At 32.6% G+C, this 12,879-nt stretch overlaps 1 protein-coding gene across 1 annotated transcript; it reads right to left on the minus strand.

The window, feature by feature from the left end:
- Positions 1-8,118: 8,118 nt before the first annotated feature.
- On the minus strand, positions 8,119-11,903 carry LOC111376528 (ubiquitin-conjugating enzyme E2-17 kDa-like). The gene is made up of 5 exons (XM_022999487.1): positions 11,761-11,903; positions 11,433-11,545; positions 10,747-10,874; positions 9,884-9,988; positions 8,119-8,488 (listed from the first exon to the last, which is right to left on the minus strand). The coding sequence occupies exons 2-5, from the start codon at positions 11,500-11,502 to the stop codon at positions 8,345-8,347; spliced, it is 447 nt and encodes a 148-aa protein (XP_022855255.1). The 5' UTR covers positions 11,503-11,545; positions 11,761-11,903; the 3' UTR covers positions 8,119-8,344.
- Positions 11,904-12,879: the final 976 nt, after the last annotated feature.

Consider the following 12,879-nt stretch of genomic DNA (forward strand, 5'->3'; position numbering starts at 1 on the left):
TTTAAAACATTTATTTAAATACCAGAATCAATCAATCAGAAAGTGTATATAATTAGAATCCAAAAGGACAACCAGAACTTTCTGTGCTCATTCGAAAACGAAAATTACCTCGAGTTGACAAAAAATATAGGAAGGCAGCGAGTGCGATGGTAGATCTAAAAACCTAGAATTACAACGACGACGTTTTGAAGCTTCCAAGATATGATGTATGTTCAACCCCGCACAGACTGATGCCTGAAATATGATTCATAGAAGAAGAAAATTCAAAGAACGAATGGAAATAATTCAAAAGGTAATTTTCACAAAACGTCCCTCCCTTCTAATGTTGTGCAAAACGTCCCTATCTTTTATTTTTGACATTTTCACCCCTAACTTCCACCTTTCAGTGCACAAGGGTCCTTTTCATCCATTTTTAAATAAAACAAAAACAAAAGAAAAGAAAAAATAATGAACTAATTGCAACCAAAGTATCAAAATTTCAAAAAATTACAAATGAGTTAAAAATATATTCTTAAAAATCAAAACTAAAAATAAAAACATTTATTTTTACTATGAGTTTAATCCACCGCCTAAATTATTGAGAGTTTTACCCACCATCCACTGTCGCCTAAATCGCCGAAAAATGATGCTATCACCGTAACAAATAAGTGCTAAATAAGAATTCATTAATTGAATGGCTACATGTTGGACGAGATCATCCCATACCAAAAATCGACCACAATAGTTCCAAAATCAGATGAAATTCAAGTTGAAAAACATGCCTTCACGCAAGACTTTAGCACCAATTCAAGCCAACCCTCCAACACCCCCATGGCCAAGCTCCATTAAAAGCTTCTAATACTCCTCCAGGCGGCACTTTCATGATCCCATATCATCAAGAATCAGTTTAAATCAAATTCAATCTCATTCCAATTTGAAGGCAGCAAACCACACAATTTTCATCCCAAATTTCAACGTCGACGTTGAGAACCACAGTCGAGGACGACCATCATTTTCTTCTACGCATCATGGTGAACAAAATGCATAGATGGGTCTTCATCAATTTGTCTCGAATCAACCAATTAGTGAAGATGCACCTTCTAACCATGAATGGCTTTTGACTCCATTTTAATTGAACACTTAAACATGCTCCAATTTGATTGGAAACGATGCGAATTCCACGAAACTTCATTAAAACTTTATCAAAATTTCATTGCTCCCCAATTTGGTGGGTTAAGAATAAAGGTTTTTTTTTTTTTTGGTTTATTGTTTATTTATTTATTTTGAGTTTTGATTTTTAAAATATATTTTTAACTCATTTGTAATTTTTTTTAAAATTTGGGATTTTGGTTGCAATTAGTTCATTATTTTTTTTCATTTCATTTCTTTTTGTTTTATTTAAATAGAATGGTAAAATCTTCAAAAACGAATGTAAATGGCCTTTTGCACAATGAAATGTGAAAAGTAGAAATGAAAATACCAAAAAAATGAAAAATATTAACATTTTGTGCCATTTACCCATAATTCAAATATAGACATACACGATCTAGACAAAGATTTCTCCAATGACATTTATATCCTTGCATGTTGTTAGCAAAATGTCACATTTGCCCTTATTGTTTGAAAGAAATTACAAAAGGCACACAAACTAGTCAAACAAACATTTTGACCGGATGACAAACCTAATCCTCCATGAGAATAACAATGCTACAGAGACAAGCTCAAAGACAGGGTATACACGTGTCGAAATATGATTTGATATTTGGAAAAAAAAAAGAAAAAGGTCAACTACTTTCTGACAAAACAATCCGCCTCTAAATTCCTGTTTTTTAGCATATCTCACTGTCTTTATTCCCATGAGAATTGGGGAATTTTGGTTATTTAAGGGAAGAGTCCTTTTATATTTATCACGTTTGACTTTTTATTGAAGTTGAAAATTGAATTTAGACTCGTAAGTACAATCAAGAAAGTCTCTTTTGAAAGAGCTTTGAAATCCTTAATATTCGAGAGAACTCCTTTTAAATGGTGGGTAATGGTTGAAATGTCAACTTTAGACAACTATTTGACCGACCAAACGACAAATTTAGTCCTCCAGGTCATGTTTGGTTAAGATCTTTGTCCACCGACTACATTCTCCCTATTCCACCCTATGCCTCTTCTCCCCTATCATTTTTAGAGTTAATTGTTCCAATTGTCACTAAACTTATATCAATATCTTTGATCACTCACTAAAATTTAAAATGTCGAGTTTGGACCATTAAACTTTAGAAACTGTTGTACATTACTTACTGACATAATTTGTCTCGAACTTCTAACGGAATGCACATGCGGTGCTCCGTTACACCGTCAAACTTTGAGATAGTTGAATTTTGATCACTAAATTTTGAAAAATATCTTCTATTGCACATTAAACTTTGAGATGATCGAATATTGGCCACTGAACTTTGATATAGTCGTACTTTAATCACTAAACTTTAAAAACGTCTTTGGTTGCTCACTATAAATTTGGATTTAATTAAGCCTATGTTTATCTCCATTTAATACAAAATTATTTAATTTTCATACTCTTTCTAACCACATATTTATGCAATAAAATATTTTACACCTAAACTCAAGTATTTTTTTCAACTTTTTAACTACACGTTCTCTAAACAAATCATTGTTTAAACTCTCTTTTTTACAAAAATAAAAAAATAATAATAGCCATCAAAGAGGGGCTAAAATTCGAATTTAACTTAATTTAATAATAAATATATTATGTGTTTTATTGCAATTTATAATCACTTCATTTGCACAGATTTGCAAGCATTGTCTATACCATAAGGAATGATTACTCAATCACACAGTAGTTAAATTTAATTTAAATTTTTTTTTTTGTAGAATTTTAAACTATCATCATCATAATATTTGAATTTTACAATGAAATACACAATGAATTTGTTGTTAAATAAAATTAAATCGAAGTCTTAACAATGAATTTTAACTGAATCCAAATTTATTATGCACAATAGAAAATGCTTTGCAAAGTTGTGCAAAAGAAGTGGCTATTAATTGCAATTAAACACACAATATACTTATTGTTAAAAGTAAATTAAATTCGAATTTTAACCCCTATTTGGTGACCATTATTATTTTTTTTTTAAAAAGAGAGTTTTAAATATATTTTTCGGAGAATGTTAGGCTAAAAAGTTGGAAATTTTTTTTTGCGTTTACGTGTAACATTTTTATTGTATAAATGTGGTTAAAAATAAGTATGAAAATTAAAGAATTTTGTTCTAAAAGGAGATAAACAGAGGATTAATTAAATTCAAATTTATAGTGAGTAATAAAAGACGTTTTCAAAGTTTAATGGTCCAAGTTCAACTATATCAAAGTTCAGTAATCAAAATTTAATCATCTCAAAGTTTAGCGAGCAATAAATAGACATTTTTCAAAGTTTAATGGCCAAAATTCAACTATCTCAAAGTTTAATGGCGTGACGGAGCACCACATGTGCATTCCGTCAGCCACGTCATCGGTTTCGTTAGAAGTTTAAGAAGAAAATTATGCCAGTAAATAATGTATAACGTTTTTCCAAAGTTTAGCGTCCAAAACTCAACATTTTAAAATTCATTGAACTATCGAAAACATAGGTATAAGTTCAGTGAACATTGAAACAATTAACTTTCATTTTCAATACCAATTTAAAAAATTGCCAAGCTGATAGCCGCCTAAACCAACATCTTTGGTCCATTCCAAAGTGCCCACCAGATCCATTATTTATTTCTCAAGATAATTGAAGGCTCTTTCGTCATGATTCTGGTTTATAGAGACCAAATAGAAAGGACGCTATAGTTAATTGAGACATGAATTAAATTTATTTTAGGTGGAAATTACGTCACACCCAATTTTCAAAGATCGTTATCCTAAAAATAGAGGAGAGATTTTATTATTCACAAATCAGATAATTTATATTTAAATATTAAATATACGAATTTCATCCCAAACTCTAATTAGTTTTCCCTCTTGTTTCTCTCTCTATATCTCTTTATAGTTTATACCCATCTCTCTCTTACACATTATAGCAGACGGCATCTGTTCCAGTCGCAATTGCCACGCGGTGCGAATCAATCGATGAAGCAGGGATGTTGCACCTCGCGAGGGGAGTAGATGGCGACAAAGATGAGAAGCTTCCATTGACCGTCGATAATGAGAAAGCCGTTGTTGTACGTTACATTGTAAGATGCAGACAAAATGCTTAGCAATAAAATGAATATCAGTCGACGAAGTAGCAACGCCATTGAGGATCTCAAGGCGCTCAGTGTTGGATATTGGGTTTTGATTGTTGGCAGCGGTGGCGGAGATCTCAAGGCCCAATCCCTGCACACGATGCTGAAACTCAAGGGTGCACTATCTTCCATTTTTCTTCGTGGTCGACACAAAAAATCAAAGGTGCTGCTTGTCTCCCATTTTTTCTTTGGTCACATGTAGCTGACTTTGCAGATTGAGCCGAAGAAGAGAAGACAATTTGTTGGAAAATTGGAATAATTAGTTGGTTTGATCAACTTTTGACCAATTATTTAAGTAGGTCCTGTCACATGGATAAATGATTTATTTGGCAAGTGTATTCTACTTCATGAGTAGAATTGATATATGTATTTATTTTTCAAAACTAATTAAGGGTGAATGAGAAATTAAACTCAAAAGATGACCACTTGAAGTCGAAATAAATTGGGAATAAAAAATTGGTATGAAATTGGAAAATATCAATCCCACGTAAGAAAACTAGAAAAATAAAAACCACTTTATATAACTCAAGTTAGGGACTTGGGTTTGGACCCCAAGGGGTACCACTAGTCTTTAGAAGGGAGAGGACATGCTAGTAGGTTCAGCTAAAATTCACACGCATGCGCCACCGTCATCCGTCCGATTGGCCGGCTCAACTCCACACGGCACAGCACGTACACGTGCACGGGTCCGGATCGTGAGCTTGGGCTTAGCCCGGTTGGTATATATATTTTTTGTAAAATAATATTTTAAATTATATTATTTTATTAATTAAATAATATATTTTTATTATATTATTTATTTTTTCTTCCCCAAATTTTCTGTGCGAGACACATGGATTCTTCTAGAAGAGCAAAGTTGTTTGTACAGCCTTAAAGGCTGTAAAATATTACAGCCCCCTCACCATGTTCAGCTCGAGACCCCCTCATGTGAGGGGTTGTGTGTCTTACTGTACAGCAAGCACATCCCCTTCTAGAAACTAGATGTTGGTGACAGTTTTAACTGTCTATCCAAATGAGTTATGTCTGTTCCAAGATACATCCTTTCGGCTGTTGAGTCTTTTGGCACAACCTTTCAACTTCTATAAATAGATCCCAGATCCCCGATTTTATTCACTCCAAAAAATTTATTTTACTTCCATTCTCCTGCAATATTGTCCTTCCGTCCTGCAGTATTCTATATATTTGCATTTCGGTCCCAATTATTATTTTTGTGCATTTTAGTCCTTTGATTCTCAAGAGATCAAATATTAGTAGGTTCGTCGGGTCTTATAATTTGGAGCACTACTATTACAAGTCGAGGTCGTTGTATTTTGGGAGACGAGTGTCAGGAGACCGTTAGAACCAATGCCGGACATTTTCGTCTTAAAGAGAAAGAATCGAACTCTTGCCTCGACCATTATTCATTCTAATTATTGCACTATTTTTGTAAGTCGAAATTCTGCCCGAATATTTATTCGCTATCTATTTATGTAAATTACCGCACGACATTCTCAAAGATTTTCAACAGAATGGATGGTTGTGGTGGTAGTGGTAGTGGTTGGTGCAAGGCATTTGGCGATGCTCTGTGATCCAGTGGTTGTTTTATGTTGCTATGGTGGTGGTGGTTTTGCATTGATGTAGTATGTGGTGGTGTTGTGGATGCTATAGTGGTAGTTTTGTGCGGTCTAATGAAGTGGGTGGTTATGGTGATGGTGATGGTGATGGTGATGGTGGTAATGGAGGTTGTGGTTGTTGAGGTGATTGTGGTGGTGGTCATGGCAGTGGTCATAGGTCGGAATGGATGGGATGAGATTGGGTGGGGGTATTTGTTATTTAAACTTGGATTTCATCTTAAAAGATCAATTTTGTTAAGAAGGGTAGTCCAAAGCCATATAAGTTAGTCTATGTTTCCATCTTTATTCGATGTGAGATTTTATCCCTTAACATACCCTACAAGATGGTGGCTCATTTGAACAAATCAATTTTGAAATTCGTATGCTCATTTATTGAGTTTTAATTGGATCGAATTGCTAATTGGAGCTTGATGAGCTATGATACCATGTTAAGATTTGTGCTTCTATCTTAAAATGTCAACCTTATTAAAAAGAGTAACCCAAAGTCTTATAAATTGTTCTATGTTTCCATATTTATGTGTGACCAATTATTTAGTTGATGGTGATTAAAAAATTAATTAGTCTGATTAATAAATAATCTATAACATAAAAAATATGATTGTGACTCAGGCCCCATTTGGCACACATTAATGTAAAAATGAAAATGAAAAATACAGTCGTTACGGGCCCCACACAAAACATAGAAAGTCACATATGGTTGTTTGATGTGATGAATAACAGTCATATTTTTCATTTTAATGAACAAATAATGAGAAACAAACAGGAGCTCAATTTATTAAATTGTGATTGAGAAAAAACTTATTACTAATTAATTTGATAATTTGTGAATGTTAAATAAGTTATGACTTATAACATTTGTGATTTGTGATCGATAAATAAATTGTGACTTATAAAAATTTTGATTTCGTGCCCGATAAATAAATTGTAATCTATAAAAATTTTTATTTGTGATAAAGAAGTAATTTGATCTATAAATTTTTTTATTTGTGATCGAGAAATAATTTATGACATTAAAATTTTTGATTTGTGAACCAAGAAATTATTTGTAATTAATTAATTTGATAATTGTGACCAAAATTGTATAGAATTGTAATCTAAATAAATAAATAAATATATATATATATAAATAAAGTTTAATTAACATCTAATTTTTAAAATTAAACTTTATTTTTTAATATTGAAATGGGTCATGCTTGATCCTTTTATATATTAAATTTTCCCTTATTTCAATTCTCACCATCAAGCCCACAGCATTGAGATATTAAATGGAAGGATCATGCTACTTGTACATTGTCTTTTACATCATCTTTGACATTGTTCTATGTGGCGGCACATAATTAGATAGTTTTTGAATTCAACACACTTTCTCATCAAATACATTTTGAATTTGTAAAGGATGTCAAACTCCATGTAATCCATTGAATGTACAAGAAGCATTATTGTAAATGGTATGCTTTTGTCTAATATTTTATTTTTCGACCCATTCAACAGCACAAACATCTATCCGCTTCACGCCGGACAATGATTTTTTCTTTCGTTTTTTTTTTACATATTTCACCGTGACATCTCATCTCAAACCAGAACAACTTTTGAATGTTAGGAACTTTCACCAATTAAAAGTTTTATTAAATGACTTGATTGTTTAAAAACGCAATTTTCAATCCTCTGGTATCCAGGCTCAAGGCAACTAGGGAACCCAGACTTTGTTGGGTTAGCTTTTTGGTTCAAACATCTATCCGCTTCACGCCGGACAATGATTTTTTCTTTCGTTTTTTTTTACATATTTCACCGTGACATCTCATCTCAAACCAGAACAACTTTTGAATGTTAGGAACTTTCACCAATTAAAAGTTTTATTAAATGACTCGATTGTTTAAAAACGCAATTTTCAATCCTCTGGTATCCAGGCTCAAGGCAACTAGGGAACCCAGACTTTGTTGGGTTAGCTTTTTGGTGGGAAAGGCAAGAAAAAATACCCTACCAATGGTCTCATATGTGACCCTAAAATAGTTAAGTTCATGCAGTGCATTTAAGAGTGAGCTTGAAACGCCCACACCCGAGCTGCTTAAAAACATTGTACCAATGATTAATTCGAAACCGAGGAAACAAGGTTTACACATGCCATTACAGATCATTTTGACCCATGGTAGAGCTTGAATGTCAATCGTAACATTCAAGAATTAGCCTTTCAACCAAGAACGCCGATCACCTTTGAGGGCGTATAATAAAACCAATCTCTACAATTTGACATCAGAATATTGAAACACAAAATTAAGCACGGATATGGCAGTCTGAAGAGAAACATTCTTTCCAGAGTAAGATTGATATAGATATACTAGTTAGAACAACCTCAAACCGAATATAACGTGTGCTACATAGAACCAAATTCATCACACTTCCCATTTTTGGTACCCATCAAAATGGTCTACAATGTTTATATGTTGTTTCTGCCACGTGAATCTACTTGAAGAAAGTATCTGACTGTCATCCCATCGCATACTTCTGTGTCCAGCTGCGGGCTGTGGACTCATACTTGGCCCTGTCAACCTTGTACATGTGGGCAATCTCAGGAACGAGGGGATCATCAGGATTTGGGTCAGTCAGCAGTGAGCAAATAGAAAGCAGTACCTGTTTTGACAGGATTAATATTGGTGATACAAGAAATGTGCCAACTTATGAACTCGTCCACCCGAGAGAGAAAAAAATTACAATTATCAAAATGACCAATTATAACCACAAAAAGTTCCCAATGATATCCAAAAGATAACACAACTGATAACTTGAGAGTTAAAACTCCTATGCAAACAGCAATGTATCAAGAGGGGATAAGGGGTCAAGCCAACATTTTAATGATTAAACTTGGGTGCATATCTGACACAGTCCTGGATCAAACAAAACATTATAATTAACAAGATTTTTAACCTTTTTATTATTCCAATCTATTGAACATGCCATAGGGTGGGTATATATATTAAAGAAATATCATAAATTCCCACAACCTATTTTGGGATCAAAGCTTCTTTTCCCTATTTTTGGCATGTGTAACACATTTGTTAGCTTTTATTTTATTTTGTGACCATGTGCACGTGCTGGTAAGTGCATGCACATGGTATAGTTTTTCCAACTTGCTATCTACGACGCCAACATGTGATTTTTTTTTTTCCCCGGGAGGGGGGGGGGAAGGAATGAGGGAAAATATGGTGAATTTATTTATAGTAAAAATATGGGCTTTTTTGAAAGAAAGAAATGAGGCAGATGCATCCCTTCAGACTTCAAATTTGAGAACCTCAAGCCTTCCAAAAGATTTAAAATTTTAACACAACTGGGAGGGAAGTTTCATGCAGCACACTTCTCTTTAATAACTGGATAATAAATAACTTTCAAATATTGCATCAGTCAACTTACTGTTCTAAGGATGAGTTGAACATGTTTGGATTTTGAACAAGTTTACACTCACTGGCATCTTAACAACAAGGGGAGCAGGCAAAGGGAGTATGATACTTAATTCAACCAAAACTTCTAATATAATTCATACATATTCATCTTTTTTTTTTTGATAGGTAATTCATACATATTCATCTTGAAAGCATAGAACATACACTTACCCATGTTGTCACATAAATAAGGGGACACCTGCTTCACAGGAATCACCATTACTAATACCCATTTGTTTGACTGATTTTAGTAACGACACTATACAAGGATGAAATTACACAATTTACTCAATTAGAAAAACAGAGCACAGATGTGAACTTCAAATACACAAGGATATGCAGAAGTATGCAGTAAAAATATATACAACTAATTCTAGAAAACAGTTTGATCCTAGACATAGATTTTCTGCCATTAAAAGCAATAACATTGTCTTTGTTCATTATAATAGTTAGGTACGTGTTTTTTTTCCCCTTTTACGTACATGAAACATAAAGACATTGTATCTTTCAAATGTTAAAAATGAGCAAATTTATATGGTTCAAAAGAATAGCCAGTGGATTAGCAAGCAAGATTAAGCTAAGCAAAGACCTTGGAGATGGTAAGAGCTGGGCTCCATTGTTCTTTGAGAATATCGAGACAAATGCTTCCATTGCTATTGATATTTGGATGGAAAACCTTGGTCTTAAATGCAACCTGAAAACAAAGATACATTTTCTAAGAACGCATTAAGGACCCTTACTAGGATGGAAAGAAATTTTTTGTAATCAGAGGACCCACTAGGACTTCACATATGTATGAGTACTCACTAAGTTAGCTACCTATAGCCTGAAAGGCGACTGAGAATGCATAAGAATATAATTCAAACTTAGGCAGCTGGAGGAAGCAACTAATGCCTACTTGGTGCTGAACATTGCCAACTTAATATATCGTCACAGAAATTCGAGCAAATCTATTATCAAAAAGTATGGAGCATCTAACCAGCACTGGAACGAGAATTACAAAGTAAACCGTGCATACACTTCCTTCAACCCACCATCAAAAAGCTTTATTAAAACTGTATCTAGGATGTTTCGTACTTCTATTCTTTGATTAATTTTCCAATAAAAGATAGTAGCAACATCCACTTAAACATCTTGAATAGGTCAGATGGAGTACGTGGTCTAGCAGCTTTGAAGGAAAAACAAAGGTTATCACTCATAAAATTGGCAGGATCACTAATTAAAAATGTCAACTACCACTCTAGTAACATTCTTTTCATTTGATAGAACCAGCGCTCGGCACTAAACAGAAAGAAAGCACCAAAAGAACATATTGATCATAATTTGACATTACGCACCTTGCTCAGCTCAATTCAAAATAAAATCATGAAAAAAATAGGCAGTGCATCAGTTGTGGTAGATAAATCGGCAAGAAAAAATATTTATAATAGAAATGAAATGCTCAAAAACAACCTTTGGGGGCTTGAAAGGATAATCCGGAGGGAAGTGAATTGTAATTAGAAACACGCCTCCTGCATATGGGCTATCAGTGGGTCCCATAATGGTCGCTTGCCAGTGGAACATATCTTCAGCCACAGGTCCTGCAACAAATAAAAACCATCCTTGTCCTATTAGAAGATGAAAAATAATACCTTTGCTGCATTCCTATAGAGAATCCCATCATATATGTAAGCAAGTCACTATTTTGAATAGCATCAACCGACTGCTTAGATTGACAGAAAACAGTAAGAAATGAGACTACTTAACTAACATCATATAGTTGCTACAATTTGCAAACAGCCCAAAGAAGCTCTGGACATTAAATTTGAAATAATGTAACGTTATATAAAATCTTACTTGAAAACTTCAAAGTAAACAATACAAAATCCAAGATACAAATCATTTCTGGCTCTATATAGAGCAACTACACTTCTCCATCTTTCTGAAACTCATGCAAATTTCAGAGTGAATCCAGTCCCGAAATATTATTATTATTATTATTATTATTATTATTATTATTATTATTATTATTATTATTATTATTTTGCTACAAGCATAGTACTCTAGCAATTCAACAGACCTAAGTATGCTTGCAGGCATAAACTAAGATAAAATTAGACTGAATGAAACACAACCACAGGCTAAGAAAGCAACCATACCAGCACTGCAAGACGTAGGAGGGTCTTTCTGCAGATCCTTCAGCTCCTTCACGATACGCTTCGACGCCATCACTTACACCAAATTAATAAACTTTCCCCCAAAAATTACAAACCTGCGAAAATTCAAACAAAATTATCAGTGGAAAAAAAAGAACAACGTCGTCTTAAAATAAATTTAAAAAGAAAACACTACTCAGTGATATATTACAGGACGCAAAATCGAATACCGGTTGATCCATGATTGATCTCTGATTAAAAAAGAAAAGCCCTACATACAAGAGTGAAAGTAAAAATGGAAGAAATAACTGGTATATAAGCAGATCCATACCAGATTGACTGATTGCTTGAACAGGAGAGGGCCGAGCCGAGAAGTCAAACGTCGTCGTCCCGTACCCTCTGTGTGATCACTCTTATCGCGCGATTTCGAAAGGAAGAAGAAGAAGGGTCCTTGAGCAAATATATGCACATGTGATCACTCTTATCGCGCGATTTCAAGTCATTTCCCGTTTCTGCCCTTCCAAAATTTTCTTTATTTTTTTATTAATTTTGATAAAAACTAATAAAATGTTTGATTAAAAAAATAATAAAATTATGAATATCATGAAATATATAATTACAATTAATTATTGACTTCGCTTAAAGGGAACCTATTCAATTGAAACTACTAATGACTTTTTTGAAATTTAAAAAGTTTAGGAGTATTCAATAAAAAAATTTTGAGACTCTCTTAAAGTATTTATGTATTCAATTGAGATTTTTATATATTTTTAAAAAATATATCTAAAAGTCACAATGTATTTAATTAAAATTTTTTAGAAGCATCTAAGTGTTGGGATATTCAAATTTTAATGATTTTTAGAAACTTTTATAAAACTCTAGGGTACAAAATTTTAAGTAAAAATATTAATATAAAATTTTAAAATTTGTCTCTCATTAATCACAAGATTTTGAAAGACTTTCAAACAAAAAAATGGCACGCATTTTTTTTCAATATTTTTCTTTCCTTTTTCCTTTTACGAACATTAGCATTATGATTAAAATTTATTTTTTTCTATTGATTATATTTGTTTCTATTTAGCTTTATCTTTATCTTATTGTTTATCTTTATTTTCTATAAGAAAAATTAAATTGGATTTTCATAACTTTTTTTTTCTTTTTTTTCATTCATTTTTTGTGAAAAAATATCTATTTTTTATTTAATTATAAAATTTTATATGACAAATTTATAATTAAATTTAAATATATTTAGTTTATATATAATTTTGAATATTATTTATTTAGTTAAGGTATTAAATTTTATTCTTTTTAAAATAGCTTTTTATTTGATGGGATGGGATGGGATGGGATGGGAATGGGAGGGAAAAGGAAATTGTTTTATATTATTGCACTAGATCCACGTGAATTTTACAAAAGTTTATAAAAGTTTTAAAATGAAAGTTTATAGAAA

Source organism: Olea europaea, unplaced genomic scaffold (genome assembly GCF_002742605.1).
Source record: "Olea europaea var. sylvestris unplaced genomic scaffold, O_europaea_v1 scaffold1515, whole genome shotgun sequence".
Lineage (NCBI taxonomy): Eukaryota > Viridiplantae > Streptophyta > Magnoliopsida > Lamiales > Oleaceae > Olea > Olea europaea.